The sequence below is a fragment of the Melospiza melodia genome, chromosome 1, assembly GCF_035770615.1.
Source record: "Melospiza melodia melodia isolate bMelMel2 chromosome 1, bMelMel2.pri, whole genome shotgun sequence".
Taxonomy (NCBI): domain Eukaryota; kingdom Metazoa; phylum Chordata; class Aves; order Passeriformes; family Passerellidae; genus Melospiza; species Melospiza melodia.
The window spans coordinates 172,573,136-172,586,626 of record NC_086194.1 but is presented as its reverse complement, the minus strand read 5'-3'; the positions used below and the strand labels follow the sequence as shown (position 1 = coordinate 172,586,626).

The window sequence follows — 13,491 nt, the reverse complement described above, 5'->3', positions numbered from 1 at the left end:
ACCAAAAGAATTTGCAAATGTTTTCTGACAGCTCCTGCAAGGTGGGAATTTTGCAATGGCAGCTGGTGGTGTAACTGCATTAAATTGGGATAAAATTAGATCCCTGGATGGCCACATGCTCCTGGAAGAGCTCTACTGGGCAATGCTGACCATCCAAACCATACTCCTAATCCAAATATTTACAATTGGCAGTGTATGGATTTTTTTCCCAACCTTTCCAAGCAGGGAAAAGTCCAAGGCCCAAGCACCTGGGGAGCAAAGTCCTCTCCCCTTCACAGCTGAAGTTGGATCAATAGTGATGTTTTCACATGAACAAATATTTTTGGGAATTCTGCCACTGTTTCCTGGTGGATTGATTCTATGCCTTGGAATTGGCAAGGGAAAAGTCATGTTTCCATTGCCAGGATATGGTGGAGTCATATCAGAATCATGGAATGGTTTGGGTTGGAATGGACCTTAAAATTCATCCAGTTCCACCCCTTGCCATGGGCAGGGACACCTTCCACTAGACCAGGCTGCTCCAACCTGGCTTTGGACACTTCCAGGGATGGGGCAGCCACAGCTTCTCTGGAATTCCATTCCAGAACCTCACCACCCTCACAGGGAGAAATTCCTTCCCAATATCCCATCTAACCCTGCTGTCTGGCAGTGGGAAGCCATTCTCTGTGTCCTGTCACTCCATCCCTTGTCCCAAGTCCCTCTCCAGCTTTTCTGGAGCCCCTTCAGGCACTGGAAGGGGCTCTGAGATCTCCCTGGATCCTGCCCTTCTCCAGGCTGGACATTCCCAGCTATCCCAGGCTGGTTCCAGAGCAGAGGGGTTCCATCCCTTGGAGCATCTCCATGGCCTCCTCTGGATCTGCTCCAGCATCTTCACGTCCTTCTGCTGTTGGGGAACCCAGAGCTGGATCCTGTGAGTCCCTCTGGTTTCCTTTCCTCACTCAGTAAAGGAAACTCATTTTTCCATAGGATGTCACAGCCCCCACGATCCCATTCCCACAGAGCAGAGGATTTAGGACATTTTTTGATTAATTGATTCGTAGCTGAGGTTTTTGATCCATGGTTGGTCCTTCTGCCTCCAAAATGAGCCATCCTGGATTCAGTGGGTAAACATAGAGGAGAAAGAAGAGGATTTGCTCTCTGTCCCCACTTGAAATACCTTGGAAAAGAATTGTCCTACTGGGAATGACAATGACAATTACCAGTGGGTATGACAATGACATGGAAGCACAGAGATCATCCCTCTGGTTTCTCCCTTTCCCAAACATGTGGATTCAGGTCTGTCTGCAGCTCCTGCCCTGACAGTGCCACTGGAGGCAAAAAACATCCCCAGAAAAACAGACAACACCACAAAAAAACAGCACCCACTCAATAAATGACAGCAGCTTTTCCTTTAGGATCCTGCAGCCGTTTCTTCTCCCATTCCTGACATTTTGCTCTCTGTTTTCCATCTAACCCAGGAGACATCTCCTTCCCTTGAGCTCTCCTCTGGAGTCTTGCTGTTATCAGCAAAAAAAATGTGAGTTGAGAGTTTGTTTGCCCTTGGGAAGCACTTTTTTTTTCCTCCATTGGAGTTAAAATAGGAAAAACATTTTGTAGAAGAGGCAAATTTCTTCAGTGATAAATAATTTCTGATCTCCTCTTGGAGCTGGGGCTGTGTCCATGGATTTCTGTAGGAGTGGGAGGAAGGGTTTTTAGTAGGGCCTGGAGTGACAGGAGGAGGGGTGATGGATTTAAAAAAAGGGGGAGAGGTTTAGATTGGAGATAAAGAAGAAATTGTTCACTGTGAGGATGGTGAGAAGCTGGATCAGGATGCTCAGGAAAGTTGTGGATGCCCCATCCCTGGAAATGTTGAGAAGAAGAAAGAAGAGAAGGAGGAGGAGAAGGAGAAGGAGAAGGAGAAGGAGAAGGAGAAGGAGAAGGAGAAGGAGAAGGAGAAGGAGGAGAAGGAGAAGGAGAAGGAGAAGGAGAAGGAGAAGGAGAAGGAGAAGGAGAAGGAGAAGGAGAAGGAGAAGGAGAAGGAGAAGGAGAAGGAGAAGGAGAAGGAGAAGGAGAAGGAGAAGGAGAAGGAGAAGGAGAAGGAGAAGGAGAAGGAGAAGGAGGACAGGGAGAAGGAGATAAAGAAAAGGAGAAGGAGATAAAGAAAAGGAGAAGGAGATAAAGAAAAGGAGAAGGAAGGTGGGGAGGAGGAGAGAAAAATGGGAAGGAGAAGTGAAAGGGAGAAGGACAGGAGGAAGAGAAGAAGGAGAGGGAGGAGGAAGAGGAAGAGGAAGAGGAAGAGGAAGAGGAAAAGGAAAAGGAAGAGGAAAAGGAAAAGGAAAAGGAAAAGGAAAAGGAAAAGGAAAAGGAAAAGGAAAAGGAAAAGGAAAAGGAAAAGGAAAAGGAAAAGGAAAAGTCCTGCAGCCAGATCACATCCCATGAGTCCATGCCATGGATGGTGCTGCCACAGCAGGGAATGGGTCACTCACCTCCAGACTCTTCCCAATCCTTCAGAAAAAGGAGGCAGGGAACAACCACTGACCTTGGGACTACACAGGTTTTAAACCTTCACTCTTTTGATTTTCCACTTCCTCCTGGATTGTCTCCCATTTTTTTTACACTTTAAATAAGCCATCTCCCTGAAATCTTGACACAACAATCCCAGAGACTCAAAAGTGCTGAAGACATTCCAGGAAAGCTGTGGCTGCCCCATCCCTGGAATTGTTCCAGACCAGGTTGGATGGGGCTTAGAGCAGCCTGGGATAGTGGAAGGTGTCCCTGCCCATGGAAAGAGGTGGAATTTGAAGGTCCCTTCCAACCCAAACCATTCCATGACTCCATGATGTCCCACACAAGCTGTTCCTGCAAATGGATCCTTGGCATTACTGGGTGTTTCAGCATCCAGGCATCCTCTGGCACACTTGTCCCTGGATCTGCACTGGGATGATGTTTTAGGACATTGAAAGGATTTATTTTTGGGCCGAACGAGATAATTTAATTCCTCTTCCCTGTGTTCCCTTCCCTGGGATGTTTACTCACTCAAAACCCTGCACTTGTTGGGGTTTTTTTTGGGTTTTTTTCCCCCTCTTTTAAAAAAAATTAAATTAGACTTCCAAAGTGTCATAGAAACTTAGTGCTGTGAATTAAAAGTGCCATGAATTCTTTTTGGATATGTGCTTGTGAAAGGAATGGGTTGGAAAGTCAGAAAAAAAAAAAAAAAAAGAGGTTTATTTTAATATTTTAACATCCTCATCTGTCCTTTGCCCTCTGCACAAATCCTAGGGGAGATTTCTGCCAGCTGCTTGTCCCGAGGCAGGATGCTCTTCTCTATTCCCTGGAGAAGATCCAGTTCATGGTTAAAATGCTGCTTCTCCATCTCTGGATACCCCCATCCCAAAGCTCTCCCAATGGAAAACATCCAAGGATGACCCCAAGTGGTCCAAGATCCTCCAAACTTTGCATTTTCTCCTTACAAATTTTGGTGTAAATTGGTAAAACAGCTTTGAGTTTGCCTTTTTCCTGAGGTTGGATTTGTGGGAGTGGTGGATCCACGGCTTCCCTGGGTTAAAAATGAGCTTTTCCTCCACGTGTGCTGAATTAATTTCAATTCAGAGCAGCTCGTTCCGAGCTCTTTTATGCAAAGCACTCGACTCCCTGTGCCAGCACAAGGGAGGGAAGGAGCAGCTGGGAGTGGAGGAGGATTTTTTTTGGCACAAGTGCCAATTCCTGTCAGTTTAAAGCCATTATGAAACTCTGGGTGGGATTTGGGATCAATTGAAGCTGATCTGAGGCCGCCCAAAGGGAGGAGATCTGTCATTCCTGCCTGCCTGGCTCCCAGCCTGTTCCCATGTGTGCAAGGCTTGGAAAAAAGGAGAGGATTTGGAGTATTTTTTAGCAGTTTTAGGGTCAAACTCCCTAAATTCTTTGTATTTTGAAGCCTTTTCTCGCAAAATAATTTATCCCAACAAGCTGGTTCTTCCCATATTCCACTTTAAAATGCCACAAAACACTAAAAATTATTTACTAAATCTCCATTTCCAAGCAGGGAAATTGTAGGCTCATCCCAAAGATGTGATTTGATCAGAGCTGGGACAGGCAGAACTCCCTGGCTGCATTAGGAAGTGAGATATCCCAAGGGACAACGTCTGTTTTAAAGGATTTGAGGCTGATAATGGTTTGCTTTTCCAAATGTTCCATCCTGGTGTCGTGTTGCTCCAGCTCCTTGGCTCAGCTTTTTGTTCCCTGGATAATTTTAGGCTGGAGTTTTATCTCCTTTGCACACTTGAGGCTCTGCTGCTCTTTGTTTATGGGGTTTATTCCCTTGGGGAAGAATGAAATTATTTGGAAAACAAACTCCTTAAGAATTTTCTACACTTCCACAGTAAATTTGAAGATTTGAGACCAGTTTTCCTGCAAAGCATTTTATAAATGACAGAAAAAGTGTGGGAAATAGGGAATCACGAGGCTGATGGGTGGAATTAACATTTCCTTGCTGGAGATTTTCCTTTGGATCACCAGGAATTCTCCCCCTCATGCCTGGATGTGGGAGGACACTGGTGACAGGAGAGGGGTCAGGGGGTGGGGACAGGGACAGGGGCTGGGGACAACTGGACCAGTTTTACCTTGATACAGGAGATCCCAGAATCCTGGAATGGTTTGTGTTGGAAGAAATCTTGAAGATCATCCCATTCCAATCCCCACCATAGGCAGGGACACATTCCACCATCCCAGGTTGCTCCAAGCCAAATCCAACCTGGCCTTGGGCACCTCCAGGGATGGGGCAGCCACAGATTCTCTGGGAATTCCATTCCAGGACCTCACCACCCTCACAGGGAAGAATTTTTTCCAATATCCCGTCTAACCCTGTCTTTTGTCAGTTTGAAGCCATTCCCTGTGTCCTGTCCCTCCATCCCTTGTCCCAAATCCCTCTCCAGCTCTCCTGAAGCCCCTTTAGGCACTGGAAGGAGCTCTGAGGTCTCCCTGGGGCCTTCCCTTCTCCAGGTTGAACATTCCCAGCTCTCCCAGTCTGGCTCCAGGATTTACGGGTTCCAAGTAGAAAAATTGTGTTTCACACGTTTTGGTAATTGCAGCCTTAGTGAAGCCTTGGGAGCTGAAAATATGGAGAGAGAAGAAGAAACTTGGGATAAAATATTACCCAAACCCCAACCCAACTGAACATGGAACCAATGGACCAGGGAGAAGTGGGGAAATATCCAAGGCCAGGAGAAAGAAAAACTGGCTCCCCCTTTTCTGTGCAGAACTATAAATAATTCCAGTATTTTGGATCAGTTTGTGGATAATGCTCTTGCACACCACGGAAGAATCTTTTTTTGGACAACAGTCACAGGAGAAGTGCTGCAGCCATCTGACTGTGAAAAACGCCAATCACTTGTTTTTAAAATTTTAAAAGTTTAATAGTAATAAAATAGTTATAAAAATAGCAATATAATTAGAGTAATAATAATTTGGACAATTTGGATTAGAACAATATGAGAAAATAAAAACAAAGAGTTACAGATGTCTGGGTACCTTTTTCTGGGCAAATAAGACCAAGAAAGGACAGAAGTTAACAGAGGATTAACCCTTAAAAACAATAACTTGTTGCATATTCATTCAGCTCATACATGATGCATAAATTCTATTTAAACAAAGGATTCTGTCTGGTCAGTGTCAACTTCTTCCTCTTAATCCTGACAGTGTCTTCAGAACTGAGCGAGTGGGAAGAAGTTTGTTTCTTCTGATAATAGAGCAACAAATTATTTTTCTCTGAAAGATTTAGGTGTCCTGTGGCTGCTATCTCGCTGTGAGTCCTTTAAAAAATGTATCTTACATAGCATGGTTTCTATTTTAACATTATGTTATAACCTAAAACTATATTTAACACACTACTTAAGAGAATTAATGCAGCATAACTTTCTGTTATATAACATATATAATATTCATTTTAATATTTGAGAAAAGCCAGTAATAAAATATGCATTTTGCACATGGTCATTGGAGATGGGGACAGCTGGACCAACCAGGCAGGGACGGGGACAGGAGAAATGGGGACTGCTGGGCCAAGCAGGGATGGGGACAGGAGAAATGGAGACAACTGGGCGAGGCTGGGATGGGGAGGCTGGGATGGGGACAGGAGAAATGGGGATAACTGGGCCAGGCAGGGATGGGGACAGGAGATGGCTGGATGAAGTTGTGGAAGGAACAGAGGCTGGGATTGAGGAGAGCCATGGTGGCCTAGGCTGAGGACAGCTGGTCCAGACTAAGATAGTGTGAAAAATGTATATTTTATGATTGGCTTTTTGCAAATATTAAAATGAATATTATATGTGTTATGTTAGAAAGCTATGCTGTATTAATTTTTTTAGTAGTGTGTTAAATATAGTTTTAGGTTATAACATAATGTTAAAAAAGAAACTGTAAGATACTTTTTTTTTAAGGGCTCACAGCAAGATAGCAGTCACCTAAATCTTTCAGAGAAAGAGAATTTATTGCTCTCTTATCAGAAGAAATGAACTTTGTCCTGCCTTGCTCAGCCCTGAAGACACTGTTAGGATTAAGTTGAAAAGAAGTTGATGCTGACCAGACAGAATCCTGTGTTTGAATTCAATTTATGCATAATGTATGAGGTGTATGAATATGCAACAGGCTATTGTTTTTAAGGGTTAATCCTCTGTTAATGTGTGTCCTTTTTTGGGCTTATTTTGCCCAGAAAAACATACCAGGACGTCCGTAACTCTTTGTTTTTATTGTCTCATATTGTCCTAATCCAAATTGTCCAAATTTTTATTACTCTAATTGTATTGCTATTTTTATAACCATTTTATTACTATTAAACTTTAAAAAATTAAAAAAAAAAAAAAAGTGATTGGCGTTTTTCACAATAGGAACAGGGGACAGAGTCTGGTGACAGCTGGACCAGGCTGAGATGGGAACAGGGGACAACCGAGCTTCTATCCCAGGCCGGGGTCAAAGGCCGGGGTCAGCCAGGCCGGGCTGGGTTAGGCCCAATCCGAGGCCTAGGCCCGGGCTCAGTTTAGGCCGCGCTGTCCCTTCCCGGTTGCCCAGCAACGGTCGCAGGAGTCACGTGACCGCCCAGGAGCGCTCACGTGGGTCCGTTGGCGTCCGGCGGCGCCGGTTGATGACGTCACAGCGCCGCGGGGCCGTCCGGGAGTGCTGCGGGAATGGAGGAACGGGAGCGGCTGTGCCGGGAGATCCGAGTGCTCCAAGGTTGGGGAATTGGGGGGAATCGGGAATGGGAGAGGCTGTGCCGGGAGATCCGAGTGCTCCAAGGTTGGGGAATTGGGGGGAATCGGGAATGGGAGAGGCTGTGCCGGGAGATCCGAGTGCTCCATGGTTGGGGAATTGGGGAAATTGGGAATGGGAGCGGCTGTGCCGGGAGATCCGAGTGCTCCAAGGTTCGGGAATTGGGGAAATTGGGAATGGGAGAGGCTGTGCCGGGAGATCCGAGTGCTCCAAGGTTGGGGAATTGGGGGGAATCGGGAATGGGAGCGGCTGTGCCGGGAGATCCGAGTGCTCCAAGGTTGGGGAATTGGGGGGAATCGGGAATGGGAGAGGCTGTGCCGGGAGATCCGAGTGCTCCAAGGTTGGGGAATTGGGGAAATTGGGAATGGGAGAGGCTGTGCCGGGAGATCCGAGTGCTCCAAGGTTGGGGAATTGGGGAAATTGGGAATGGGAGAGGCTGTGCCGGGAGATCCGAGTGCTCCAAGGTTGGGGAATTGGGGAAATTGGGAATGGGAGAGGCTGTGCCGGGAGATCCGAGTGCTCCAAGGTTGGGGAATTGGGGGAATCGGGAATGGGAGAGGCTGTGCCGGGAGATCCGAGTGCTCCAAGGTTGGGGAATTGGGAGGAATCGGGAATGGGAGCGGCTGTGCCGGGAGATCCGAGTGCTCCAAGGTTGGGGAATTGGGGGGAATGGGGAATGGGACAGGCTGTGCCGGGAGATCCGAGTGCTCCAAGGTTCGGGAATTGGGGGAATCGGGAATGGGAGAGGCTGTGCCGGGAGATCTGAGTGCTCCAAGGTTCGGGAATTGGGGGAATTGGGAATGGGAGCGGCTGTGCCGGGAGATCCGAGTGCTTCAAGGCTCGGGAATTGGGGAAATTGGGAGTGGGAGCGGCTGTGCCGGGAGATCCGAGTGCTCCAAGGTTGGGGAATTGGGGGGAATCGGGAATGGGAGCGGCTGTGCCGGGAGATCCGAGTGCTCCAAGGTTGGGGAATTGGGGGGAATGGGGAATGGGAGAGGCTGTGCCGGGAGATCCGAGTGCTCCAGGGTGCGGGAATTGGGGAGAATTGGGAATGGGAGCAGCTGTGCCGGGAGATCCGAGTGATCCAGGGAGTGGCGGGATTGGGGGAACACCAGGAAATGAGGGGACACCGAGGGGAATGGGGAAAAAAGGGAGAGAAGGACGAGGAAAAGAGGCCGGATCTGGAAACTGGGAGTGGCTGGAGCAATGTGAGAGAACCTGGAGGAGAGATAAGGGGAAATCTGGGCATCCTGGGAGGTTGTGCAGTGTTTTAAGGGAATTTTGGGAATCTGCTTTGGGACAGGGAAAGGTTGTGGTGGGACGTGGGGGTTTTTTGGTGGGGGTGGGACGTTGGATTTTAGGGGAGTATGAGCCGGATGGGGATGGAGAAGATCCCAGAGTGTTGGAGAAGGAAGGGATGGGGAGAAGAGAGGACTCGGGAGTTCTGGGAGAAGAGGGAAGTGATCCAGGGAGTGCTGGGAAAAGGTGGGAAGGGAAAAGTCGCCGGAAATCCGAATGGGCCAAGGCAGGGAGGGAACAGAGCCCCTGGAGTGCTGGGGGATTCTGGGGTCCCCACACCAGGGAATTCCCAGAGTTCTGCTCTCAGCAGGATCTGGGACTCTCCTGGCTTTGGGAAGGGGCTTTTCCCTGTCCCACAGCCCTGAGCTGGGAGCACAGAGGTGGGAATGTGGATCCATGTGCCCTTCCCAAGCTCTGGAAAGCACCTGAGCTTATTTTAGCACCAAATCTCTCTATTTTTGTCCTTCAAAATGAATTTTCCTCATTAGTGAGGCCACAACCTCTGCTCAGGATTTGGGATTTACTTCTCCAGGAGCTCCCAAGTGGGGGAATGATGAGAGGGAGGAAAACAATCCTTGCTTTTCCATGAGGAATGTGCTGACTCAGCTCTCCTGGCAGCACCGTGACCCCGGTGAAGGAAGAACTCTGCCTGAAATACCAGGCTCCAAATTCCTTTGGGAATCACTCATGGGAAAGGTTTTCTGAACACTGAGGCTGGGCAAGGGCAGGAATTCCCAAATTAACAGGGATGTTGCCTGCCAGAGGGACACAGCAGCAAAGCCTTGGAGTGTCCTTGTGGCTGCTTTGGAGGGAAGCAAGGAAGGGAATTTGGGAAGGGTCTGGAGCACCAGGAGCAGCTGAGGGAGATTGGGGGGCTCATCCTGGGGAAAAGGAGGCTCAGGGGGAACCCTCTGGCTTCCTAAAATTCCCTGACAGGAGGGTGAAGTCAGGTGGGATTTGGATCTGCCAGGACACAGGGAATGGCTTCCCACGGCCAGAGTGCAGGGATAGATGGGATTTCAGGAAGAAATTCTTCCCTGTGAGGGTGGTGAGGGGCTGGGATGGAATTCCCGGAGAAGCTGTGGCTGCCCCTGGATCCCTGGAAGTGCCCAAGGCCAGGTTGGATGGGGCTCGGAGCAACCTGAACCAGGTGTTCTTGAAGGTCCCTTCCACGACTTTTCCTTCCACCCTGGCTCATCATCCGAAACCCGAATGATGGTGCAATTCCAGCACAAGGAGGAGCAGCTCTGTGTTGCTTTCAGATTCCCGTGGGATCAGGGAATGAACGCTCTGTCTCCTCTGCCACAGGTCTCATAAACAGCCACAGGAACATTCACGGGAATGCCCCACGCCCGGCGCCGTCGGCTCCTCCGAGGTGGAGCAACCCCCGCCAGCCTGGGTACACCAGGAGAGGAGCCTTTTCCACCAGGTACCCCCAGCAGGCTCCCAGGAATTTCCACCCACGCCAAGCTCACTCCTGGAGGAAAAAATACTCCCTGGACAACCGGCTGCCGGGATCGGGGTACGAGGCTGGAAGCGCTTCCAGCACTTGCCAGGGTTTTGGGAGCCTTGGGGACAGCCAGGCTCCCGAGGCGCCGGAATCGTCCCCGGAGAGGCACGTGGACTTCACCACGGATGGGAACATCGTTGTGGATATCCAGGTGCCACAGAGGGCTGGCCAGGAAAATGTGGGTCCTTACGGAGAGTTTTCCGGGCGGGAAGTGGCAGTGGCTCCTTCGGCGGATGGAAACATCCAGAAATCTCTTCTCCAGGAGGAAGAGAGAAGACCTTCCCTCTCCATCTCCTTCAGTTCCACCTCGAGGACTGTGTGCCTGCCTGGAAGCGGGGCTGGGAGCTCCTTTTCCACCTCTGGAAGCACCAGTGAAAGTGCCGTGGCGCTGAAGTCAGAGCCACAAAAACCTTTGGAATTTCCAGGTCAGGAGCCAGCCCAGCTCTCGCTACGGATCAAGGCAGAACCACTCTCTCCAGGGCAGCCAAGTGGTGAGGAAGTCCAGGATGCTTCCCTGCATCCCAAACTCTTTGGGAATGCTGAGATGCTCTCTCGACCTGCTCAGGCTGGGGTGACTCTGGTGAAGAGCAGATTTCCCGTAATTCCCAAAGCTCCTGCTCTCCAGAAAGCTGCCTCAGCACCCATCTCCAGCAAATCTCAGAAATTCAGGAAAAACAACTACACCTGGGTGGCAAACCCTGGGAAAAGCTCCCGGATTGTGAAGAGGTGGGCGAGCCCTCGAGCAGAAAATTCCAAGAAGGGCACTGTGGGAGTGGACAAAGGCGCCAAAATCTCCCCCAAAGCGGATTTGGGAGCCAAGATAAAGAAATTGGGATTGCAATCCAAGCTGGGGGTTTCTCCCAGTAAATATAAGTGGAAGGCCTCCAGCCTGCAGACTTTGCCTTCCACTTCCAAGTCAGCATTCCAGTGGAGATCCGAGGACCAGAAGGAAGCTCCAGCCCCGAATGTCCCTCGAACCGTCTCCGTCCCACCGGCTCCGAGCGCGGCGTCCGCTGTTCCCGGTGGGATGAAATCCTTTGGAGAGGCTGCACTGTCCAGCTACAAAGTGAAGAGTCGGACGAAAATCATCAAGAGGAAAGGGAACGTGGGGTAAGTTGCTGGTTTGGGTTTTGCGTTTCGGATTTTGTGCGTTTCACGCCAGGTTGTGGCTGTGGGAGAAATTCCGGCGAGGGTTGTTGTGTGCTGGAGGATTTATGGAATCATGGAGTGGTTTGGGCTGGAAGACCTTAAAAATCATGGAATCTCACACTCCTGTTATGAGCAGGGGCACCTTCCATGACGCCAGGCTGCTCCAAGCCCTGTCCAACCTGGCCTTGGACACTTCAGGGATGGGACAGCTACAGCTTCTCTGGGAATTCCGTCCCAGCCCCTCACCACCCTCACAGGGAGGAATTTCTTCCCAATATCCCATCTAACCCTGCCCTCTGGCAGTGGGAAGCCATTCCCTGTGTCCTGTCCCTCCATTCCTTGTCCCAAGTCCCTCTCCAGCTCTCCTGGAACCCTTCAGGCACTGGAAGGGGCTCTGAGCTCTCCCTGGATCCTTCCCTTCTCCAGGCTGGACATTCCCAGCTCTCCCAGCCTGGCTGCAGAGCAGAGGGGCTCCAGCCCTTGGAGCATCTCCCTGGCCTCCTCTGGATTTGCTCCAGCAGTTCCATGTCCTCCTGATATTGGATGATCCAGAGCTGGATCCTGTGAATCCCTGTGGTCACTGACCCTTCCTCACTCAGCAAAGGAAGCTGCATTTTCCTTGATTTAATTTCAGATTCTCATAGTTGTTGTGTTGATTCCTGCATCTGTTTCCCAGATCCCTTCAGTGCTTCCCAGCAGGTTTCCATCCTTGCCTTGCCCTCCTGCTTTGCCTGGAAAACTATCAGTGGGTGGATTGTGCTGGGAAAATCACTCTGGAGCAGCCTGGAGAAGCTGGGAATGTTTGGGATTTTTTTGGCAGTTCAGAGAGACCTCCCACACCTTGGTAAATTCCAGCAGAACCAGGGAAGGGATCATCCCCCTGTTCTGGGCACTGCTGAGGCTCCTCAAATCCCGGGGGGGGAAATATTGAGGGTCTGGAGCATGTCCAGAGTTGGGAATGGAGCTGGAAAAGGGTCTGGAGCACCAGGAGGGAGCTGAGGGAGCTGGGAGAACTCAGCTTGGAGAGAAGGAGGCTCCCTAAATTCCCTGACAGGAGGGTGAAGTCAGGAAGGATCAGGATCTCCCAGGGAACAAGGGACAGAGTGTGAGGAAACAGCCTCAAACTGCTCCAGGGCAGGTTTAGTTTGGATATTGGGAAAATTCCTTCCTATAAAGGATGGTCAGGCATTGAGAATCCTCATCCCTGGAGAGATTTAAGATCTCTGTGGATGTGGAACTTGGGGACATGGTCAGTGGTGGGAAGTGCTTGGACTTGATGATCTCAGAGATCCTTTCCAACCTAAACCATTCCATGATTCCATGATTCAATCCCTCACATCTGTCGAGCAGAAGGCAGTGAGCAACTCTGGCTGTCAAACACCTCATTCTCCATCTGTTCCTTGCCAGGAACTCCTCACATTTGCCCAATTTCCTTGGAATTCTCTCTTCAGAGCTTCTCCCCCATCACCCAGAGGAGAATCCCGGTGGGATTTGACTCCTCTTGGAGCCCTGGAGAAGAACTCCAGGAGCGTTTTGGTCACTTCCCTGCTCCCTCCTAACCGTGTGACGTTCCCTTTCCCAGTTCCCCCACGGATAAGAAGAACATCTCCCCCACCACAGCTCTCAAGAGCCGCTTCCACCTCCGGAGGAGGAATTCCATGAAGGGAAAGCCCTCGGTGACAGCGAAGCGCTCCTCGCCCCGGGGCCTGGTGCAGATTTCCAAGCACCGGCTCTGCCGGATGCCGGCGACCAGGACCCAGGCAGCCACCAAGGAAGGTAGGAACGGGCATTCCAAGGGCTCGCTGGACTCACTGGAGTGATTCCGAGGGTTCTTGGATTTGGGAAATGTGTTGCTGAGTCCTCCTGGAGGTGTTGTTGATTGTGGAGCAAACACTGAGGAGAAGTTTGACTCCATATCTCGGTTGTCCTTTTGGTATTTCCACAAAAAAATCTGTTTCCTACTTTTCCTGGGGTTTCCCTGGATTTTCAGGAAGGTTTTCCAAGATGGGAGAGGTTGGCAGAGGCAGGAATACACAAATCTCTCACCTGTATTCCAGTGTGGTGTCCAGTTTTGCATCTAATTTGCTTAAAATTAGTGGAATAGAGAATCCCTCATGTTTGGGAGCAGGGAATTTACATCCATGTCCTGCTGCCTTGGAGCAGAACTCGGAGCTCAGAGTGGCACCTCCACGTGTCTGGGATGTTGTTGGGATGTCGGTGGCTCCAAGTCTGGTTCTTCTGTTCCCTAGGGATATTTTTGTGGATAAAAGGCTTCCCCCACCTGGGATTCAATT

General features: G+C 49.9%; 1 protein-coding gene across 1 annotated transcript in view; it reads left to right on the top strand.

Annotated features, from left to right (window-relative positions):
* The first annotated feature begins 7,109 nt into the window (after window positions 1-7,109).
* ZC3H3 (zinc finger CCCH-type containing 3) overlaps window positions 7,110-13,491 on the top strand; it is a 129,355-nt gene continuing 122,973 nt past the window's right edge. The window contains exons 1-3 of the mRNA XM_063175179.1: window positions 7,110-7,203; window positions 9,847-11,158; window positions 12,780-12,973. Coding sequence (XP_063031249.1) covers window positions 7,158-7,203; window positions 9,847-11,158; window positions 12,780-12,973 — 1,552 coding nt within the window. The 5' untranslated portion in view covers window positions 7,110-7,157. The remainder of the gene's footprint in view (window positions 7,204-9,846; window positions 11,159-12,779; window positions 12,974-13,491) is intronic.